Source organism: Mytilus trossulus, chromosome 1 (genome assembly GCF_036588685.1).
Source record: "Mytilus trossulus isolate FHL-02 chromosome 1, PNRI_Mtr1.1.1.hap1, whole genome shotgun sequence".
NCBI lineage: Eukaryota > Metazoa > Mollusca > Bivalvia > Mytilida > Mytilidae > Mytilus > Mytilus trossulus.
In genome coordinates, this window is record NC_086373.1 from 93,444,718 (window position 1) to 93,463,564 (window position 18,847).

Below are 18,847 nucleotides of genomic sequence, written 5' to 3' on the forward strand. Positions count from 1 at the left end.
ATCATTCCATACACCAAATATAGTTGACCTATTATAAAAAGACCTAACAACAAAACTGAACTAAACCATGCAACAGGTGAACGAAATGTACCAGTCAGACATGTACATCTTATAATCATTCCATAACCTATATATAGTGGACCACGTATCCAACTAAGGTTGTAATTGTAATCAAGAACTAGTATAATACATCCTGGTCCATTTTTCTGCACAAATTCGGTCTTTATTTTGGAACCTTGTCCTTGATATTAGACAAAGTGGCATTAAAATCGATAGGGATTTTCCTCTTATTATTTATGACAATATATCTAAGCAAGTTTGCAATCCCTAACATGCTAATGTGCAGTTCTATTAAGAATCCTAAATTCCTTTTCTGACTATGACTTTGATCTTTGACTTGAAGTCCACAAAAGTCAATAGGGATCTTCCTTTCATAATAAGTGACCTTATATACACTACTATATAGAGTAATTCAGCTTGCAGTCAGAAACGAAAATGACTAAAGCTGAATAGTTAGTCAAAACTGTATAATCCAGCTACTTTGTATCAATGGCTTAGTAAAGCCAAGTTTCTCCTCTGCCCAATAACATGTGACCTTGACAAACATATGGGTAGCAAATGTATCATGTTTGTTAAAGTCGTCAGATATATGGATTGACAATATCAGACACAATCTTCTGCTAATTAATTCTTTGGGGATAATAAAAGATAGAGTAATGGGGAAACATTCCACCAGAAAAAAAGAATGTGTGTGGTTAGGACTAGATATTTGGTTAATGAATGGTACTTTTTTTTTGGTCTTTTGATTTTGCAAAATGTTCATGTTTGCACCTATTGAGCAGAAATTCATTGTAAATCATATATTAAGTTTTAATATACAAGTAACAGTTTTTAAAAGCACATAAAAAGAATCGAACAAAAGAATAAGAAGATATCCATGAAAACAGCATGGCAGGTAAAATTATTAAATTCTTGTTCACAAGATTACAGATGGACCTGCTCTAGGGAATATTTTTAAAAAGAGATCATAGTATCCTTGCAGTATGACTCTTTGGATTTAATGCCAAGCATCCTGCATAATCCTGGCTTCTCTTACACTATAAAGAGTACACATTTAGGCTTTGAGAAGACTTAACTTCTATGCCATGGACATGACAGGGGTTTATCAATTGATAAAACTGATTTCAGAAAATTGTTAGGATAATAATAACAACACTAAAAAGTCTATGTTAAGCATTTTTATAATGAAATGTTTTCAATATTTTATAAAATTTATGCAGTTCACACTGTATGTCCAGAATATCACATTTTATAAAGATACATGTATATTAATTCCTGAATAAACATCTTTAATTACAGTAAAAAAAACACTACTATCTTCTTATAGAATTTAATTTCAAGGATAAATCACTGTTTTGGCAAATTTCATTTTTGTTTCCTTTTTTCAAAACTTGATGTCATTTTGCAAATTTTTAAATGAGTAAAGTAATGCTTTTTAATCATTGAACAGTTACATGCTAAATCAAAACCCATTTGGCGTTGATTGATTTTTAAATATTGATTAAAATTCTTAAGCTTGTTTTATAGTAATGTTTTGCTTATTATACAAATGTTGACAATTAATTAAAAAATATGTTCCCTTTATAAAAATACACCTTTTGCTTTTAATTCTGTAATTTTTTCAAGGTTTGTTTATAATAGAAAGATGGACTATATCAAGCACTGTTATTTCATTGAAATCTGCATGTTATCTACAATATAGCAAAGATGTCTTGTAACCTGTCACAAATCTTATTTGCATTATATATTCTTCTTAAACAAATCAAAGAACATGTACATCATAATGATGATAATATTACCATTTCCATAAAAAGTTTATAAAAGATTTAGAGTATTTTATATGATACTGAGGAAAGTATGGCACATCCAGCTGACAAATGATATCAGATTGATGGAAACATTTAGAACAAATTAAACTATAATTTATTTATTGTTCAAAATTGTATTTAACTAAAAAATTGTCATGCAAGGACCATATGTGTACACTTTTCAGCGAGGCACAGATCCAAATAATTTTAACATTTTGAAAATGAAAGCCAACAGCATTTTGAAAATGAAAGCCAACAGCATTTTGAAAATGAAAGCCAACTAGTCTCTTTTTATATATCAGAAATATTTTTTTAATATATTCTACCAATCAAATTTCATTAAAACAAAAGCACTATGGATTATTTGGGCAGCCATTTCAAAAATGGGGGCTGGCAGATATATTATGACACATGGAGCTAATACAGAAGAGCATATTCCATATATAATACTGATTAACATGTATAAATTTCAAATGAACTTCTAGTACAAAGTAATGTTTCTCAAATTTAGTAATTTGCACCAAAATATGGTAAGAACTACATTTGAAGCACTGAAAAAAATTGTGATCCTATCCTATCTACTCTCACTGTTGTAAATTTAGTATTCACAAAAAGAAAAACTCAAAGTTAATGATTTTTTTAAATAAAATCTTTACAACAATTAACATAATAATATCGCATTTTCACATAATAAGCACATCTACATATCATGCACAACTGTACATAATTTCAACCATGTTCTATTGATACTTTGAGAGTTTTTGAAATTAATATTAATTGTGTTAATCAACACAATACAATACAATACATACATTGTAACATAGATTGTATGACAACATAAATTATAGCCAGCTTAAGGTGGTTCCAAACACCTTGACCAAAATTAATTCAAAATTGTTTTATTTTTCATAAAATTTTGACAAAATGTTGATTTTGACCCTTTGACAAAAACATAAAAATTTCAAAAAAATTGAACCACACACTTTATCGGATAAATTTCAATGGATATATGAAATGAGCTCAATTCATTGAGATGCTTAATATTTACTTAACAGTAGAAAGTGATTAAATGGTTCAGCTGATTTTTACAGAGTTATCTGTCCCTGTATTGATATGTAGCACCTTAAACAGAAAATAAAAAATAAAAGCAAGAAATTCTCTCCTCTTTATAACAACAAATAAATTCTACATTTTCAAACAATCATTTCATACAAAAAATATATTTGAGATATTGACTACAGTATCTGAGAAAAGACCTATCCACAAAAACTTGACATTGACAAATGAACCATGTAAATGAGGTCAAGTTCAGAAAAAAACCTATAATACTGATGTCTATACCTAGCAATCTGAATAATTCCATAGACAAATATGACTTTTAAAATATAGTTGTCCTATAACCATAATAAGTGAGAAATTCACATTACAAGATACTATACATTTTTTATACTTGTCGAATCATGAAAATTGGCCAAGGACAACAAAGGTATGCCAGAAGAAAACTTCAGTACATGAGGCATTTGTATACACAAGTTGAAGTATCTATGTGAAACATCAAGCTTTATACAAATCGTTTGCATAGTGGCCAGATTAGAATTTGTACGTCGCTCATTCTGCAGCATTCGCCCAACAATAAAACAATGTATTCCTGAATAAAAATATTTTTGAATACAATTGTACTTATAATTACAATAAAATTACATTTAATGTAAGGTATATCCAGCTCTGCTAAAAAGTAAGAACTTAAAATTTACAAACTATCTTACATGTAATAACCTATATGCTAAGCATCAATAATATATGTTAAAAAGATCTTAAAAAAGAGACAAAACATATAATTAGCAATGTCTGAAAGACAAAAGCAACAAAAATATTTCATCTTGAACTTATACCCTTCTGATTCTCTTCAAATAAACAACAACTATTTTTCTATTTCATCAGCCTTTCAGACACAATTAGATAGAAAGTGAGGGATGTTATCTTAAAGAAAACAAAGTAAGAACTTAATATACATGGCTAATTATCATAAATACAAATTAAAACTATTAATAAAAGTCATGAAAACAATTACAATTTTCTTTTAGTGCACTTAATAACTTCTTCATCCTTGCTGATTGGCCTAGGTCGTCTAATGGGAGACCATTTAGATTGTACTTTCTGAGGAAGTTGAGGGGTATATACCACTCTGGATTTGGCCTGTAATGAAAGACAATACGTATCATCTTATGTCTGACAATCCATTGTTTAAAATCACGTTTGGAAATTCCCTTCTAAAGATTCAATGTGCACAACTTTTTTTTCATAAATGCAGAAATAACACACTCACACTTTTCACACATAAACTGCACTTATTTAAACTAAATGTTAATCTTTTACTGGCATTTGGCAATGAATTTGTAAAAAGTGTCTGATCTTATTAAAAATATTGTGTTTAGTCTTGTTCTTTGATGATACAAAAGTTATGTTTACCTTTTAAAAATAAATAATTCTCTCATAAACTTGAAAAAACACATACTATCATTTGTAATCTCCATCTTTTCATTATGACTAGCAATTATAATTATACACTAAAAACTAGCAAAAAATAAAAACAATTTTTTTTTTCTCTATAAAACCCTTTTTAAATATTAGACTTCAACGGAAAATGGTGAAAATAGTTGTGTAGACTAAAAACAAATGAATCAATTGATTAGGTAACAAACTTGAAGCTGAAATGTATTGTAATTCATTGAAGAATTTGTTTATGTACAACTCAATCAAATTTAATTTTAAAGATTATTTCAAACAAGATTTTTCAAATATTTACAGTAACATAACATTCACCTATAACATGCATTGATGAAAATGGAATTCATTGAAAATATACAATAGAAATAAAAATACAAGATTTTTTTGAATGTTGAACCATTTATATACTACTGTATGACTGTTAGCGATATGTTTAACAAAAAATGTTTGATTATGAAGAAGCAAATGTTGTATAAGTACATACAATTAGACGACAACCAACCAACAAGCAAGCTGTAAGCCCTATTTTCTTAGTCTTATTGTTCTGAATCTGCATTAGCAACTAGATAAGAACCATGCATAAATCATAGCTAATGGTGCTACAAAGATATTTATTAAATGTAAGGTTATTTTATGACTACAAGTATCTGTTGTGGTTTATAGTTAAAATATGGTAAACATCTGAATAAAAAGGGACATTAGTTACAACATATTAAAAAAAATCAAAATAGTGGGTCCAATCATACATGCCAGTGATTTAATGAAATAATAATTCACTTTTAACAGCCATTTTGGTTCAATTTTGTCAAGATAATTTAAGAGACATCCCTGATGAATTTTTCACTTGCAAGATAATAACTCGATCATATTGAATTCATATTCATGTGATACATTTATACATGTAAATCAAATATGAGAATTTATATAATAAGTCAAATCGGTGAACATGAATTTGACAGCTAATTGTTCATTAAAAAATTTACTTTATGTTTTCAACACCAACCACTAGTTGTTCTTTGCCAGTTAATATAATGATTTTTTAGTCTTGAGTATAATTGGCATATACATGATATAAGGTTAAATATGTAAATAACCATGCGCAGATGCTGCCTGTCAAAAGCATAGTCAAAATTATATCATTCTTACCTGTTAGTGAAATCTGTTCACCTAACACAAAAAAATCCACAAATGAATTTACTGTGGGTATCCAATCAGCTTTGTGGTAGTGAATTACCTATTGCCTGACCAGTTTAAAAAATTGTCAATACAATTTGTCCATTTAAATTGTACAATAGGTATTGTGAGAGCTATTATCAACAGGTGATCATTTGACTACATGTATATTTACCTGGTTGTTTAAATTGACAGAGTTAATTTAAATGACTGATGGCTAGCTTGCTTTCCTCATTTCCAATGCTCTGAATGGACTATTCTATTTAGGTCTGGGACATTTTACATTTAATACAAAATTTGTTCCTTCTAATAAAGATAATTATTGTAAATTTTGTTGTTGCTAACAATCACAAATAACTCATTGCTGGTAAATCCCACTTTCATAATGAAGAATAAAGCACTGAAATTTCTATTCACTAATCCATTTTCACTTTTTTTGATATTTTGAAAATAAATTTTTCACAGTAATTCCATGTGTAATTAAAAGAAACTTAGCATCACTACTATTCCATTTCAGGAATGGTAATATAACATGAAAATATATCACATTAATAGAAAACACCAAGCCACACATAATTCATCTTGTACTAGAATTATTCACAATTGTATGGGCTATCCAAAAAAATCCATTTCACAAACACTTTAATTCCTTATCAGGAATCAGAAACTTCAAATATATCCCACATTAAAACACCATGAAGCAAACATATATCTCCTTTTTATAAACTAAATTCAATGATTGAATTTCCATCTTCACTGTAAAGAGACACAAAAAGAAATGGCTTAAAATGTCCCATCTCTAAATAGAATAGTCTATTCAGGACTTTGGTCATGATGCATGAGGAAAGCAAGGTAGCTATCAGTCATTTAAATTTTACCTTTTAGTGATTTTTTTTTACTGGGTAGTTAAATGACCACCTGTTGATGAGCTCTCACAATACCTATCATACAATTTAAATGGACAAATTATGTTGACAATTTTTTATACTGGTCAGGCAATAGGTATTTAAATACCCCAAAGGTGATCGGATAATGACAGTAAGAAAAATATCAGAATAAAAAAAAAACACAGTAAACATTGCAAGAGAAACTCTTCTTCACAATGTTTACTAAGTTGAATTATTGTTGTTTTCCATTGAAAGCCATGTTAGCTTCCATTTAACAGATATAAAGTTTAGCTATGCAAATCTCATACAACTCAAATGGATTAAAGCCAAACAATAAAATTGCTTTATAACATGTACTATTGTGCATTTAAGATTTTGTAAGCATGGGATAATATTACAATTTTACTGTCCTTTGCCTATAGTCACTCTATGTTTTTAAGCTTGAAAACAGTCTTAAAACAAATTTGGGTGTATTATTCTACATATAAACTGTGGTTAATTATAATCAAACAAAGACTTACTTTCATGCTACTTGGTGACTTGTCATTTATTTCAACCAAGTTTGAGCACTGAAAAAAAATCAGAAAAAAATATCATTTCACTGATCATACATGTGATTGCAAAATGAAAGGGAAAGCAGATTTATCGTATATTTATTAGTTTCATGTTAATCGGGGGCAAATGTCTTCTGAAGGGAATAAGTAATATTCATAAAAATTCCAATTTTGACCTCTATTTTTTAACAAGAAGTGGCGTATCAAAATTGAAAAAAAGAATTGGATGAAGCATAAATTTTCATTATCTAATCAACTATTGACTAAAGTTTTTGAAAAGCAAAAGCGATAATCACCAATTTCCAATTGGGCCTCTATGTTGTCACAAGTAAACATTTTATATTTAAAATGCATTGGTCAAAACTATTTTCAAATTATTAATCAACATAAAGTATGATATCACAATCAATCAAGGCCCATTACTGAAGAACAGAATATGTGAAAATATAAATATTAAAATTGACCTACATTATGTGATCAATTACAACACACAGAATTTGAAATGCATTTGTTGAACAAATCTCCAAGCATGGAAGCATCAAAAATAGCTGCCTGCTATACCACCCCGAATTAATCAGCTAATTTTCTTTTTTTTAGAATACCAAGTCAAAAACGAAATACTTTAAAGCATCAGTTCTTTCTTAGACACAAAAGATGTGACAGATAGACTTTTCATTTTCAATATACATATACTAACATTACTGAAAATTATATGCTAATGCAGAAAAATCTAAGTTTGTTGGAATACATCATTATAAACAAACAACCTATGGAAAATGAATGACATCCACTAAAAGTTTCCAGGAATTTTTAGTTAAACAATTCATATACTGACAGATCTAGAAGGGATAAACACTGAACAGCACTGATTCACATTGTAACAGAGGTAAAAGTAAAATTAAATAAAACTATAATATTGTAATCAATTCAAGATATTTCACAATACCTGTCCTCCATTTTTCTTGGTTGTTGATTTAGACACACTATTGTTAAACACGGGTGATTCTGTTATACTACTGTAGGATGATAGTTGACTAAGTCGTGATGAATTACCACTCCCACCTCTTCTAGACAAAGGACTGAAATACAAAATGGTAGTTGGTTTAGTCATGACAAAGAGCTCAAATCTCATGTCAGAGTCATTTTCTCAATTTGTTTAACTTTTAAAAAGGAAAAAAACCACACAAGATTGTCACATGAGATTTTTCAAATAAAATCTTATCAACATTCTTTTGCCAGGTTATAGCTTGTTTTATATTGTGTACATGAATATAAAAAAAAACAGTATATTACTTATTGCAAGCTATGTTTTTTCAACTCCCTGGAAATATAAGAAATAATCTTGAACTTTTTAACTATCCAAGTAATGACATTTAAATGTTGCATTTCCCCTAAATAAATTATATTTGCAGTCAATATCCCATGTTGTTTCATGATAAAAATAACATACCAATTGCAATTCGAGATTAAGAAGAATTGTCATACTTGTAAAAATGTTATGTAATTTACTATGCATATGATAACAAACATTTTTACTTATACCGCTTAGTATTGTATGCTTGATAAAAGAGGAGCAAATATCAAGTACAATTATATTGTATGGTTTACAGTGGCAGTCCTACCTTTCTGGTACAGATCCAATAGAACCCCTAGATGACTTCTGTGGTGTTGGCAAACAGGATCTCCTTCTGTTAGACAAAGGAGTACTTGTTGAGCTGAAAATATAAATTTCATTTAAATGGTAATGATGGATCATCCAGGATGTCTGTTTAACATCTAGTGGAAAATTAAATGCATATTTAGGATGAGAATATGTAAATGTGTTATGATTATGAAGGTGTGTATTAGATTGATTTATTTCATTTTGATCTTGCTAGTCCACAAGGTAACAGTCTGCAAGAAGTTTTTAATCATTAACCCTCAGCAACTGCATGCAACTATTGACAATCCAATTCTGCAGTCTGCCACTGCTACCAATGACTATGTTGTTATTGTAACTTGTTTGCCTACATTTTTTCTCCGAGCCTTCTATAATTTTTTAATAATCTGAAATTGAGTCTGTCAGCAATATTAAAAGAAAAGTACTATTCCAAAGCTAATGCAGTTTTACATCAATTTACAATAACGTTAAATAAATGTTATTTAAAAACCTATAAGAGCTTATAATAAATTCCTTGTAATTAAGCATACCATTAATATGATCATTTTTTGTATATGTATTTTAATTAAACATAATTTACCATACCTTGAATTACTTGGTGTCCTAAAATTATTAGCCAACAGTTTAGGTTTGACACACTTGTCCTGTTTAACTGGAGTAGAAATACTGGTATTCATTCTTGAGGTGGCTTTTTTGTCTTTAAAATAAAAAAATAAAAAATGGTCTGTTTATATAAAAGAGAACTCTTCATCATTAATAGGCTAAAGAACATATCAAGCAGTTTCAAATCTAATTACATGTAAATCAATCAAAAGTTTTCAGACAGGACCAATTTGAAAAGATAATCACCTGTTTAAATTATGAAATTTTAGTTTTATTTAGCATAAAGCTCTATCACTGAATATATAAGTATGAAATCCTTGTGACCTATCTCACCTGGTTTGCTCTCTATAGGTTTATTTACTATATCCAATGGTTGTGTAGCTTTTAGTGGACCATTACCAGTTACAGTTTTATTGGCCCTCTTTTGTAATTCTCCAGGATTCATGAGACTTTGCTTAGCAAAAGTCCCCTTCAAACTAGGTATTCCAGCCTTTGGTTTACCATCATTCAAACCTTGCTTGGCTTGAAGTCTTGGTGAACTCCTTTTGGGTGGTTCGTCTGATTTCTGTTTCTTGTCTACAGATTTTGAAGGTTCAACTTTCTTGACATTAGCTGAGCTGCTGCTTTTAGGCGGTGCTCCAAATTTAGGAGTAACTCCTCTACTTGCTATATTACTTGCAGACTTTGGAAGAGCTAGCTGCCTTGTCTTAGGAATGCCCCTTGAAATGTTCGTGGATGTATTGAGAGAATTATTCATAGAAGAGTTAAAAGAGCCATTTAGTCTACTTCCTGGAGCCTTCAATCTTGATGTTTTAGGAATGCCTGTTTTTCCTATACACTGAAATAATAGGAAAAGATAATTATAAGAAACAATTATGTACAGTACAGGAGGAAGTTGCCTTACTAAAACATCACTTGAAATTGAGGATTTATTAATTGATTGATTGATTGTTGTTTAATGTCACTTTCATTACTATTGTGCTATTTTGTGTTAAGAGTATTTAAAGGCGGAGGAAGCGGGAGTGGCCTTTGGTATGAAAACTGATAATTCTAGTTAATCTAGATTGGAATCAAACCCACCTGACACATAGGGAATTCAAACTCATAACTTTTGTGTTGTCAGTAATTAAAACTGCCACCAAGGCCCCTCTGAGGCTATACTATAGTGACATAGGAGGAGGATATCTTTTAAATACATATATACAGTTACTTCTTAGCAGTAGTTTTATCTGACTATTTTAACTGTTAGATATATATATATATATATATCACTGCAGCCATAAGCTGCTTCATAGTTATAAGAGCTGGTAGCAATGTAAATATCTTATTTTAATGATTTCCACTGTTTGAATTGTAGTAAATGTCTTTGTCTACACTGCTGATAATGTGTGGTTTGTTAAATAATTTGACTGTTTTAGCCATTTGATACACCACTCGAATCTGAGGCTACACTGCTGATACTGTGTTGTCAGTTACTTAATTTTTTACTATCTTAGCTGTTGGATAGACCACTAGAATTTGAAGCTTTAATACTGATACAGTGTCCACAGTTACATCATTTGGACTATTCTAGCTATTGGATACATCACTTAGTGACACAGTCTAAGGCTATATAGCCGAGTCCCTGTAGACAGTTACTACAGAGACTGACCCTGTGTACAGTTACCTTATTTTGACTAGTTTTGCCAACAGAAACATCACTGCAGTCTGATGCTATACTACAGTTACTGTCAGATTCATGTCCATTAATCCTGTTTTCTTTCCCATCCAAGCTTTCACAACTACTGCCATACTAAGGAGAAAAAAAAAAATGATAGCAATTACAAGTTTAAATGTATACATAATTTCAAACCCCAGTTGGTATCATATCAGAACTATCATGTGGGGAAGGGCTAAATAATCTCCATGGAAATAAGATGTGCCAATGCTAATACATGATGTCATTTCCATACCAAAAATCATTGATGAATGACTAGTGTCTCCCCTTAATGCCTTAAACTGACCTAATCATAAACTAATAAATTGTTAATACCACCTCAGAGGCTGATGGAAACAGCACACTATGACTCGCCTTCATGACTTTGGCAAAGAGAGACAAAAATCTCATAAAATAAAAAAAGACTAATAATTTGGCCATGTGACCTATCATACATGTAATTAATATTAGTTACCTTAAGTGATGGCTTTGCTAGTTTTGATGCCTGGAGTTTTGATGGAAGTTGTAATCGACTGCCACTTGTTTTGTGTTGAGTAGGATTAGCATGTATTTTTACATTTCTATTGTCAGTTACTCTGCTTTCCCTTACATCAGGAGCAGCATTTTCTGTGCGATTTTCCACATTATCAACAGCATACTGACTACTATCTGGTAACTTTTTACAAGAATCATCTATAACTGGTAGAACTTTTCTTGCTTCCTCTGGTAACAGTTCTAATGGACTCTGACATTTAGTGAAGGTACCAGATCGATTATGTTTTCTTATTGATGGGGATACCTCCCCATCTGTTGAAGAACAAGATTGTTTTGATAAAGATGGTGATGATTCAGATCCAGAACTTGTCTTAGAATTTTTTATTCTATATGCTAAATCTTTAGCTTCTTTAACCATCAAGGCAAACTGTGTTGCGTTTAGTGGGCTCAATGGAGGTACTTCTACTTCCTGAACGACAGTTTGTTTGAGCCGCTCCGTAAAACAAATTGGTCCAAAAAATACTTCATCCTCCTCCTCATGTGAAATATTTTCAGCTCTGCAAATAAAAATAGTTATTGATAAAAATTGAAGAAGCAAAGGAGCCGAATGAATATAATAATGCTTCGAAAAAAGTTAATAGTTGAGGAACTTGTAAAAGAAATAGGTTTAATCTTTTATAAATGCAATTGAGCTTAATAAGTCTTGAATGTAGATTAAGAGGGTCTAAATTTAAATAACTTTATAGATTTTTTTTTTAAATGTAGTTATATCATGCTTTTTTTTAATATAATAAAAAGTATGGGTCACAGTTTTATTTTTTATTACTTTACACTATATGTTGTACAAAAGCAAAGATTTGTATAGATTATACATGGAAAAGCCAATTTTAGGCCACACTTAAAAATATTTTGGTTTGCCCAAACCCTACCCAAAGTTGAGACAGTGGGTAGGTAGGTAGGCATTTTCTTTTTTTTATTCAAAAAATGAAATTAAAGTATCATATGTTTATTAGTCTTCATGCCTATTTGATTAAAAAAAAACTTCTTCCAATCAGGACAATAAAAGAATTTGAGTAGGCAGCTTTTTTCTGGGTAGGTAGCGTTTGGGCAAACAAACCTATTTTTTATTATGGCCCTATGTGATATAAAAAAACTACATCACAGATTTTTTTGTTTTCTTGCTACATATTAAAATATGCCAATGCACACCACATTCTATTATAAAAGTTACATTACATCAGTTATCTCCCCTTATATATTTTTTTTCTTTATGTAAAACCTTTCAAATTGTAAAATATTTGCTAATAAGGCCTTTCTCAAAACCACTCTCACTCTGTAATTGAACTATTTATGCTGGCTACTGTTTGTTCATTATTTTACCATATACAGGTTAAGTATGCTATATAGCCGTCCGTGCCAAACTGTTTTAGGATTTGTCTGTCTGACAGATCAAATAAGAAAGGAGTAGGTCCGGTAAGGACTCATTTTGGCCTCAATTTTCAGTTTCATCTGACAAAAGATTTTGACCACTTTTTAAACACTTTAATAAGTGTCTATTTCACTTGATTCAATTAGTTTATATGAAAGATTTTAACTGATTAAGTCATTAAAAACGTTCCGATTGAAGCTAAAATATGAAAAATCTCTCAAATATGCCAAAAAGCGTCACTTTTCATATGGTTTTTGTCAAAAATGAAAATGGCCGCATCCGTGTTCATCCACAACCTTTATATATGTTATGTATTATCATAAAATACAACTTACATTGCAATATTAAGGATGAACACGAATGCGGCCACTTTCGTTTTACACGGAAACCGTCTAAAATTTAACTCAAATGATAGAATTTTGAAGATTTTAGTAATTTAGCAAGACTTAATGGTGCTAAAACCCGATATATGTGCATTGTATTGTCACAGCCCATATTTATGTAGCAGAAGCATTCAACTGTCCAATAAATGACAACAAGTTTACATTTTAACAATTTTGTAAAACTGTTATATTTTTGGGCCAAAAAGGGGCCTTAACGGACCTACTCCTTTGACGTTTTTTACTATCAATATCATGACTATATTTTCAACTGAAAAAAAGTTTTCAATTTCTGTCTAACTGAATCACTTTTTGTCTGACATCTTGTCGGTCAGACAAATTTGTGATACACTGATATAAGAGTATAGATGTTCCTTGGTTTTAGAATGGTTCACATATGGTACTCACCTTACAGCTGGAGATGCAGCCAAATCAAAGTCAAATGTTTCATCATCTATTAATCTGAGACCTGCAAACAAGAATACAAAACAACTGTTAGGCTTAAAAGCCATATTAAAAGTTCTACTGTGACACAATTGCCATACCTAATTGTTAAAAAGTGTATTTCTGGGAATTCTCATCAAAATTGAGTGGGATTTATCAGGGCCATACTGATACACTGGCAAAACACATCTTTAACATAAAAAATAACATCATTACAAAACGTTCATGTTAAAAACTAGAATACTAGAATCTAGGACCAGAAATCCAATTACCCAAGTTCCACACTCCACAGTATGAGTATACATATATACATTACCCAGACTACCACTGTTTTAGCACTGTTTGACTATTATTGTATTTACCAACTTATTCTTGTAAATAATCAAATACCAGGACTATATCATTTGTTTTTTTTTACTTTTTGGTTACAACTCTTCCATATCAAAGAAATATTTCACACATTTTTATCACCCAGTACTTAAGTTTACATACATGGAGTGGCACAACTTTTAGAATATTATGTTACACCTTTTCCTTCACACATGTAATTTTGTTTATTATCACAATTTTGACAACTTAAGTTTTACAATAAAGAAACAATACCTGGACTAGCACATTTTTTAGCACTGTTTGGTAATGACTGCTCTGTTACATCACGCAAGATACGATTTTGTATATCATCAGAATTCTTTAACGTTAAACTCAGTCTTCTTTCTGTATCACCACTTCTTTCTATTTCTATTGAATCTATAATAAAAAGTTGACTAGTAAGTCATTATTTGAATACAGTATGAAATAATAAAATTGATTATTCAAACTGTTTTGTGCTGTTATCAAACTTTTTCTGATTGCTATATACATGATACATATGATAATTTAGAAATTATAAATGTTATATTTTAGGATGCATTAGTTTTAAGGCAGAATATAAATATTTTATTGATACTATCTGACAACCCAGTATCATGTGTCAATCAAATTATAAGGTTATTTTCAAATTTAATGAACAAAAAGTCCCCTTTTTATACATGTTCATGTTCTATTATGATTTAAGCAGAAACATACATACTGAAGGTTTCTTTAAATTACACTTGAGAAGACAAACCTGTCAATGGATTAGCATTTTCTTTATCCTCTTCCTGTGATGAGGTAGAAAATAACTGGGGTGCATTATCCACAAAATTTGTTAGGTCAACCAGTAAGCCTGTTGGACAATCTGTTAACATAAAAACAAAGATATTAACCTGGATGGCATTCCAGGAAGATCCAACAGGTTAACAATTTAAGCCTGTTAGATGATTTGTAATATTGGTGCTGTTCCTCTGATTTTTGGTGTTTGTTTTTGTTTTGTGTTTTGCTGTGCATGAACTCATTTTTGTGTCATGGATGGATACCCCATATTCTAAGTTTTTCTATTATATTACCAGGATCTGATAAGTCACCAGAAGTGAAAAGAACCCTAATGAGAAACAAAAATTAAAAAATACACTTTATCTTTGATTTGTATTTACTTTAATAATATATAAAAACATAAAAATGAACCAGTACATTCTAAAAATTATTTTACAAAATAAGAAAATGAAAAAAAACCAACATTTATTTTCAAAAATTTCTTTTTATAATAAAGCTTTTGAACAAGTTCCATACAAAAACATAAAGATTTCGACAAAATTAATGCCATCTACGAAATAATTAACCACAAACAAAATTAAAGTGTTGATGACCTTGACACTGATTGAATGAAGCATTGCTATGTCTCAATTCTGTTACAAAAGGTTGCAGGCTTGCTAAGAAACATAAAATATAACATAGGTCACTGTGCTTATTTTTGAAGAACATCATTATTGTTTTATAAGATTTTTCTTGGCTTTCATTGAAATCATCTAAATAAATACATAAAAACTATATAGCGGGGCATAAAACACCCAAACAAATATGGCAAAAATATTAGTTTATATTTCTTTCAAAAATCAAAAAATATTTCTTTGAAAACTCATTTGATGGATAATTTTCCACAAGTCTGGAGATAAGATTCTGCCACATTATCCCACATATGTAACTTCATTTGAACTTCATCATCAACAAAACTTGCTTTTCCAAACTCTGATTTTAGAGGAGAAATATTCTTTAACTTTTTTAGCAAACATCTCTCATATCTTTTTCAATTTTTTTTTTAGCAAAAATACAATGATTAGATATGACAACCGAAGTGCTAAGGGCAACAAAGCTACCAAGAACCCTACATTAAAAGGAACATTAAAGTTACTAAAAATAATGTACAGTAACTGAAATAACTACTAATTACCTTCCATACTTTAACATCTATTTGAAGTTAGGACTTGCACAACAACTGAAAAATAAAACATGCATGTTTATTATACTTTAAATAAAAGGAACAATTTGCTGATTTTTCATGAAAACATGTTGCTCAAACTGAAAAGATAAAGTCAAGATTGTACAGGTTGCTAGATCATAATTGTAAATTTCCTCTTACCATCATAATTTTTTTCTTCTTCATATTTTACTTGTATATGTAATTGCATTTTGTATGCAATTTTAAATTCTCAAATAGTGGAAAAAGTAGCATTCTGTGACATTACAATTATTATTCCTTCACCTAAACTCAGTATTTTCAAGTATATGGAATGAAAACATCTTTTACAATAACATGGATAAGGTCTTTACAACCATATTCTGTAATTTCTAACTACAACATTTTGTACAATGCAGTAATTTCACCATGTCGGTTTTAGTTCAGTACAAAAACATAGTATAAACTTTTAAGTACTGGAATGCATGGAATGTTTGGCATTGCACATGCAATACCAATCCACCATTCATCTTTCATAAGATACATTTTTATCCCTTCATTATTTTGCCTGTTATTTATTTCACTCATAAGCATCTGATTTAATATATTATTGATCCAGAATAAGGAAAGACAGAAAAACTTTAAAAATTTCAAAAAGGACAAATGGATATTGAGCAAAATTTGAATTTATTTAAATGAAATGAGAAACAATATCTTCTTGTTAGACTAAATTCAGCTAGCAATCATTTAGATATTAGCATATTTACTGAAGAAACACTGTTTTAAAGATAATCATTATTATTTTTCTTTTTTATCTGTTTTTTTTTCTTTGAATCATTTGTGAATTGCTATTTATATTTTTTTAAATAACAACTACAAATAAATAAAGTAAATACATGTACAAGGGAGATACAATGTAACAACACAAATGAGAAGACAACAAGCACATTACAGACTACTTTGTTGTAAATGTTGTAAAGACAAAGATTGGAAGAATTTACCAGTAATCAGGGACTTATTGAAAAAAATCTGTCAAACCCCAAAATCAACAGTAAACCCTTGCCACAGTGCTTCCCCTTAGGTCTTACCAAGTAATTATATATAACCTCCCTCAATAGACATTGTTGCTATTTCATGTATTTGTGAATCTTTTACATTAAATTAGTGACATGAATTTTATAGGAAACTTTGAGTTGTCTAGACCGTAACTGATATTGCTTATTGTATACTATAGTGAAGAAATAGTTGGTATACGTGTAGTACATGTTTAATGTATTAATGACTTTCTAGGTGGGGGATAAGGCCAAACAAAAAAGTATGTGTGTTTACCATGTTTACTGTCACATTCTGAAAAAGGGCAAGGGGTAAAAATTAGGGTAGATAGAGGTATATATGCATGTACAGTAAACACACATGTGTTGTTTTTTTTTGGCCTACTAACAGGTATACTTAAAGTACAAGTGAGTTGTTTACCAGAGAAAAATATTTACATGTGAGACTTAAATATTTACAAGGGAAACAATCCAGTGTCAACAGTACTGTACATATGATTTTAAAAGAGCACATTTTGGATGACACAACTTTAATTTTAATACATTCGTGTGATGAGTCAACCGACTCTTTACGGATTACCCATGTAGATGTAGAACAGCGACACCTACAGAATACAGAATTGGCCTACAGACTACATGTACAAACAAGCAAGGTCCATAACTGCTGTTTTGCCAACAAGCTGGAGCTGTAACAATAGTTTTGCCAGACAAATCAACAGCTTTGTTATCCTGCAAAACAGCTGTTAGATGTCAGAGTAATCCGGGAATAGAGGTATTAACACTTGTATGCAAATTTCTAAAAACCATTACATATAATCACACATGTTCTTTCAAACTTTGACATCATAATTCAAAACATTTGACGTCACAACTAAAAAGTGATTGTTGCTTGATGTCAAAGGTTATTCGGAGGTGATATAAGGTAATTCCTAGGGAAAATACAGCTATATACCAAAAGTGTAAATATGTTTATAGGTAATATGTACCCTTCTTTGTAGGTTTTGCAGACAAATCATGGCCCCACATAATCAGATGCAGATTTAGAGTCTACCTTATGGAGCTGCCTATATGGTTAATGCAGACTTTCCACGTTCTACTCCTTAATTATGTTGGTCCCCCCCCCTTTTTTTTAATCCTGCCATTCCTGGATCAGCATCTGGGTAACCAATAAATATAAGATACTTTTAGGGTTTCATAAGTGGGATGTGTAGAAATAATTGACAGGCTAAAGTTTTAAAAGTGTGTCGTCATAACATACAGTTAAAATGTCACGTTTGGTGTATCTCAGAAAGTTTCTGGAAAATCAAATTTCGTTACAAAATCTAAGAATCTGATTGGTTCACAGATACCGTAAACTGTAATTTGTCAACAAAAAAAGTAAAATTTAGTAATTAATTCAGGATGGTTAAAATTCCAATTTCTACATTGCTCTATTTGAATATTCATAGTACGTAACTTTTTTTAATTTTTAAAAAGATAGTTTATTTATAATTAATGTCGTAATTAAAACTAAACACCGAAATCATTTGTTCAAACAACCAAGAACCATAATAAAACGCTCACTTGTTACCTAGGTCATCCTATATTCTAGAGGCATTAAATATTATTAGATAATGTCACGAACACAGAATGTTACTAACAAAATTATGTAAAATATACATATCTTCATTAAATAAAACCTAAATTATATTAGTCGTGGTACGACCTAATACCATACCTTATTTACAACTATGGCGATAGAAATTGATGAACCAACTTTTGTTGAAACAATTTTACATTATGGACTC

At 30.1% G+C, this 18,847-nt stretch overlaps 1 protein-coding gene across 3 annotated transcripts; it reads right to left on the reverse strand.

Annotated features, from left to right (window-relative positions):
• Nucleotides 1–1,222: 1,222 nt before the first annotated feature.
• On the reverse strand, nt 1,223–18,416 carry LOC134691108 (G2 and S phase-expressed protein 1-like). Of its 3 annotated transcripts, XM_063551376.1 has the most exons (14): nt 18,319–18,416; nt 16,003–16,047; nt 14,803–14,913; nt 14,301–14,444; nt 13,662–13,722; nt 11,425–12,001; nt 10,920–11,045; nt 9,587–10,091; nt 9,236–9,347; nt 8,613–8,705; nt 7,937–8,069; nt 6,958–7,005; nt 5,523–5,543; nt 3,835–4,064 (listed from the first exon to the last, which is right to left on the reverse strand). In XM_063551376.1, the coding sequence occupies exons 2-13, from the start codon at nt 16,007–16,009 to the stop codon at nt 5,526–5,528; spliced, it is 1,935 nt and encodes a 644-aa protein (XP_063407446.1). In that variant the 5' UTR covers nt 16,010–16,047; nt 18,319–18,416; the 3' UTR covers nt 3,835–4,064; nt 5,523–5,525. The 3 variants fall into 3 exon arrangements, with proteins under 3 accessions (XP_063407428.1, XP_063407437.1, XP_063407446.1); XM_063551358.1 differs by lacking the exon at nt 5,523–5,543 and having other exon boundaries at nt 1,223–4,064; XM_063551367.1 differs by lacking the exons at nt 5,523–5,543; nt 18,319–18,416 and adding an exon at nt 18,047–18,065 and having other exon boundaries at nt 1,223–4,064.
• Between the last annotated feature and the right edge of the window lie 431 nt (nt 18,417–18,847).

Coding starts and splice junctions, on each gene's coding strand:
- LOC134691108 (XM_063551358.1), bottom strand. Junction 13,723..14,300: donor TAAAAAATGTGCTAGTCCAG/GTATTGTTTCTT, acceptor TCTTGTTTGCAG/GTCTCAGATTAATAGATGAT. Junction 11,046..11,424: donor TAGCAAAGCCATCACTTAAG/GTAACTAATATT, acceptor TTTTCTCCTTAG/TATGGCAGTAGTTGTGAAAG.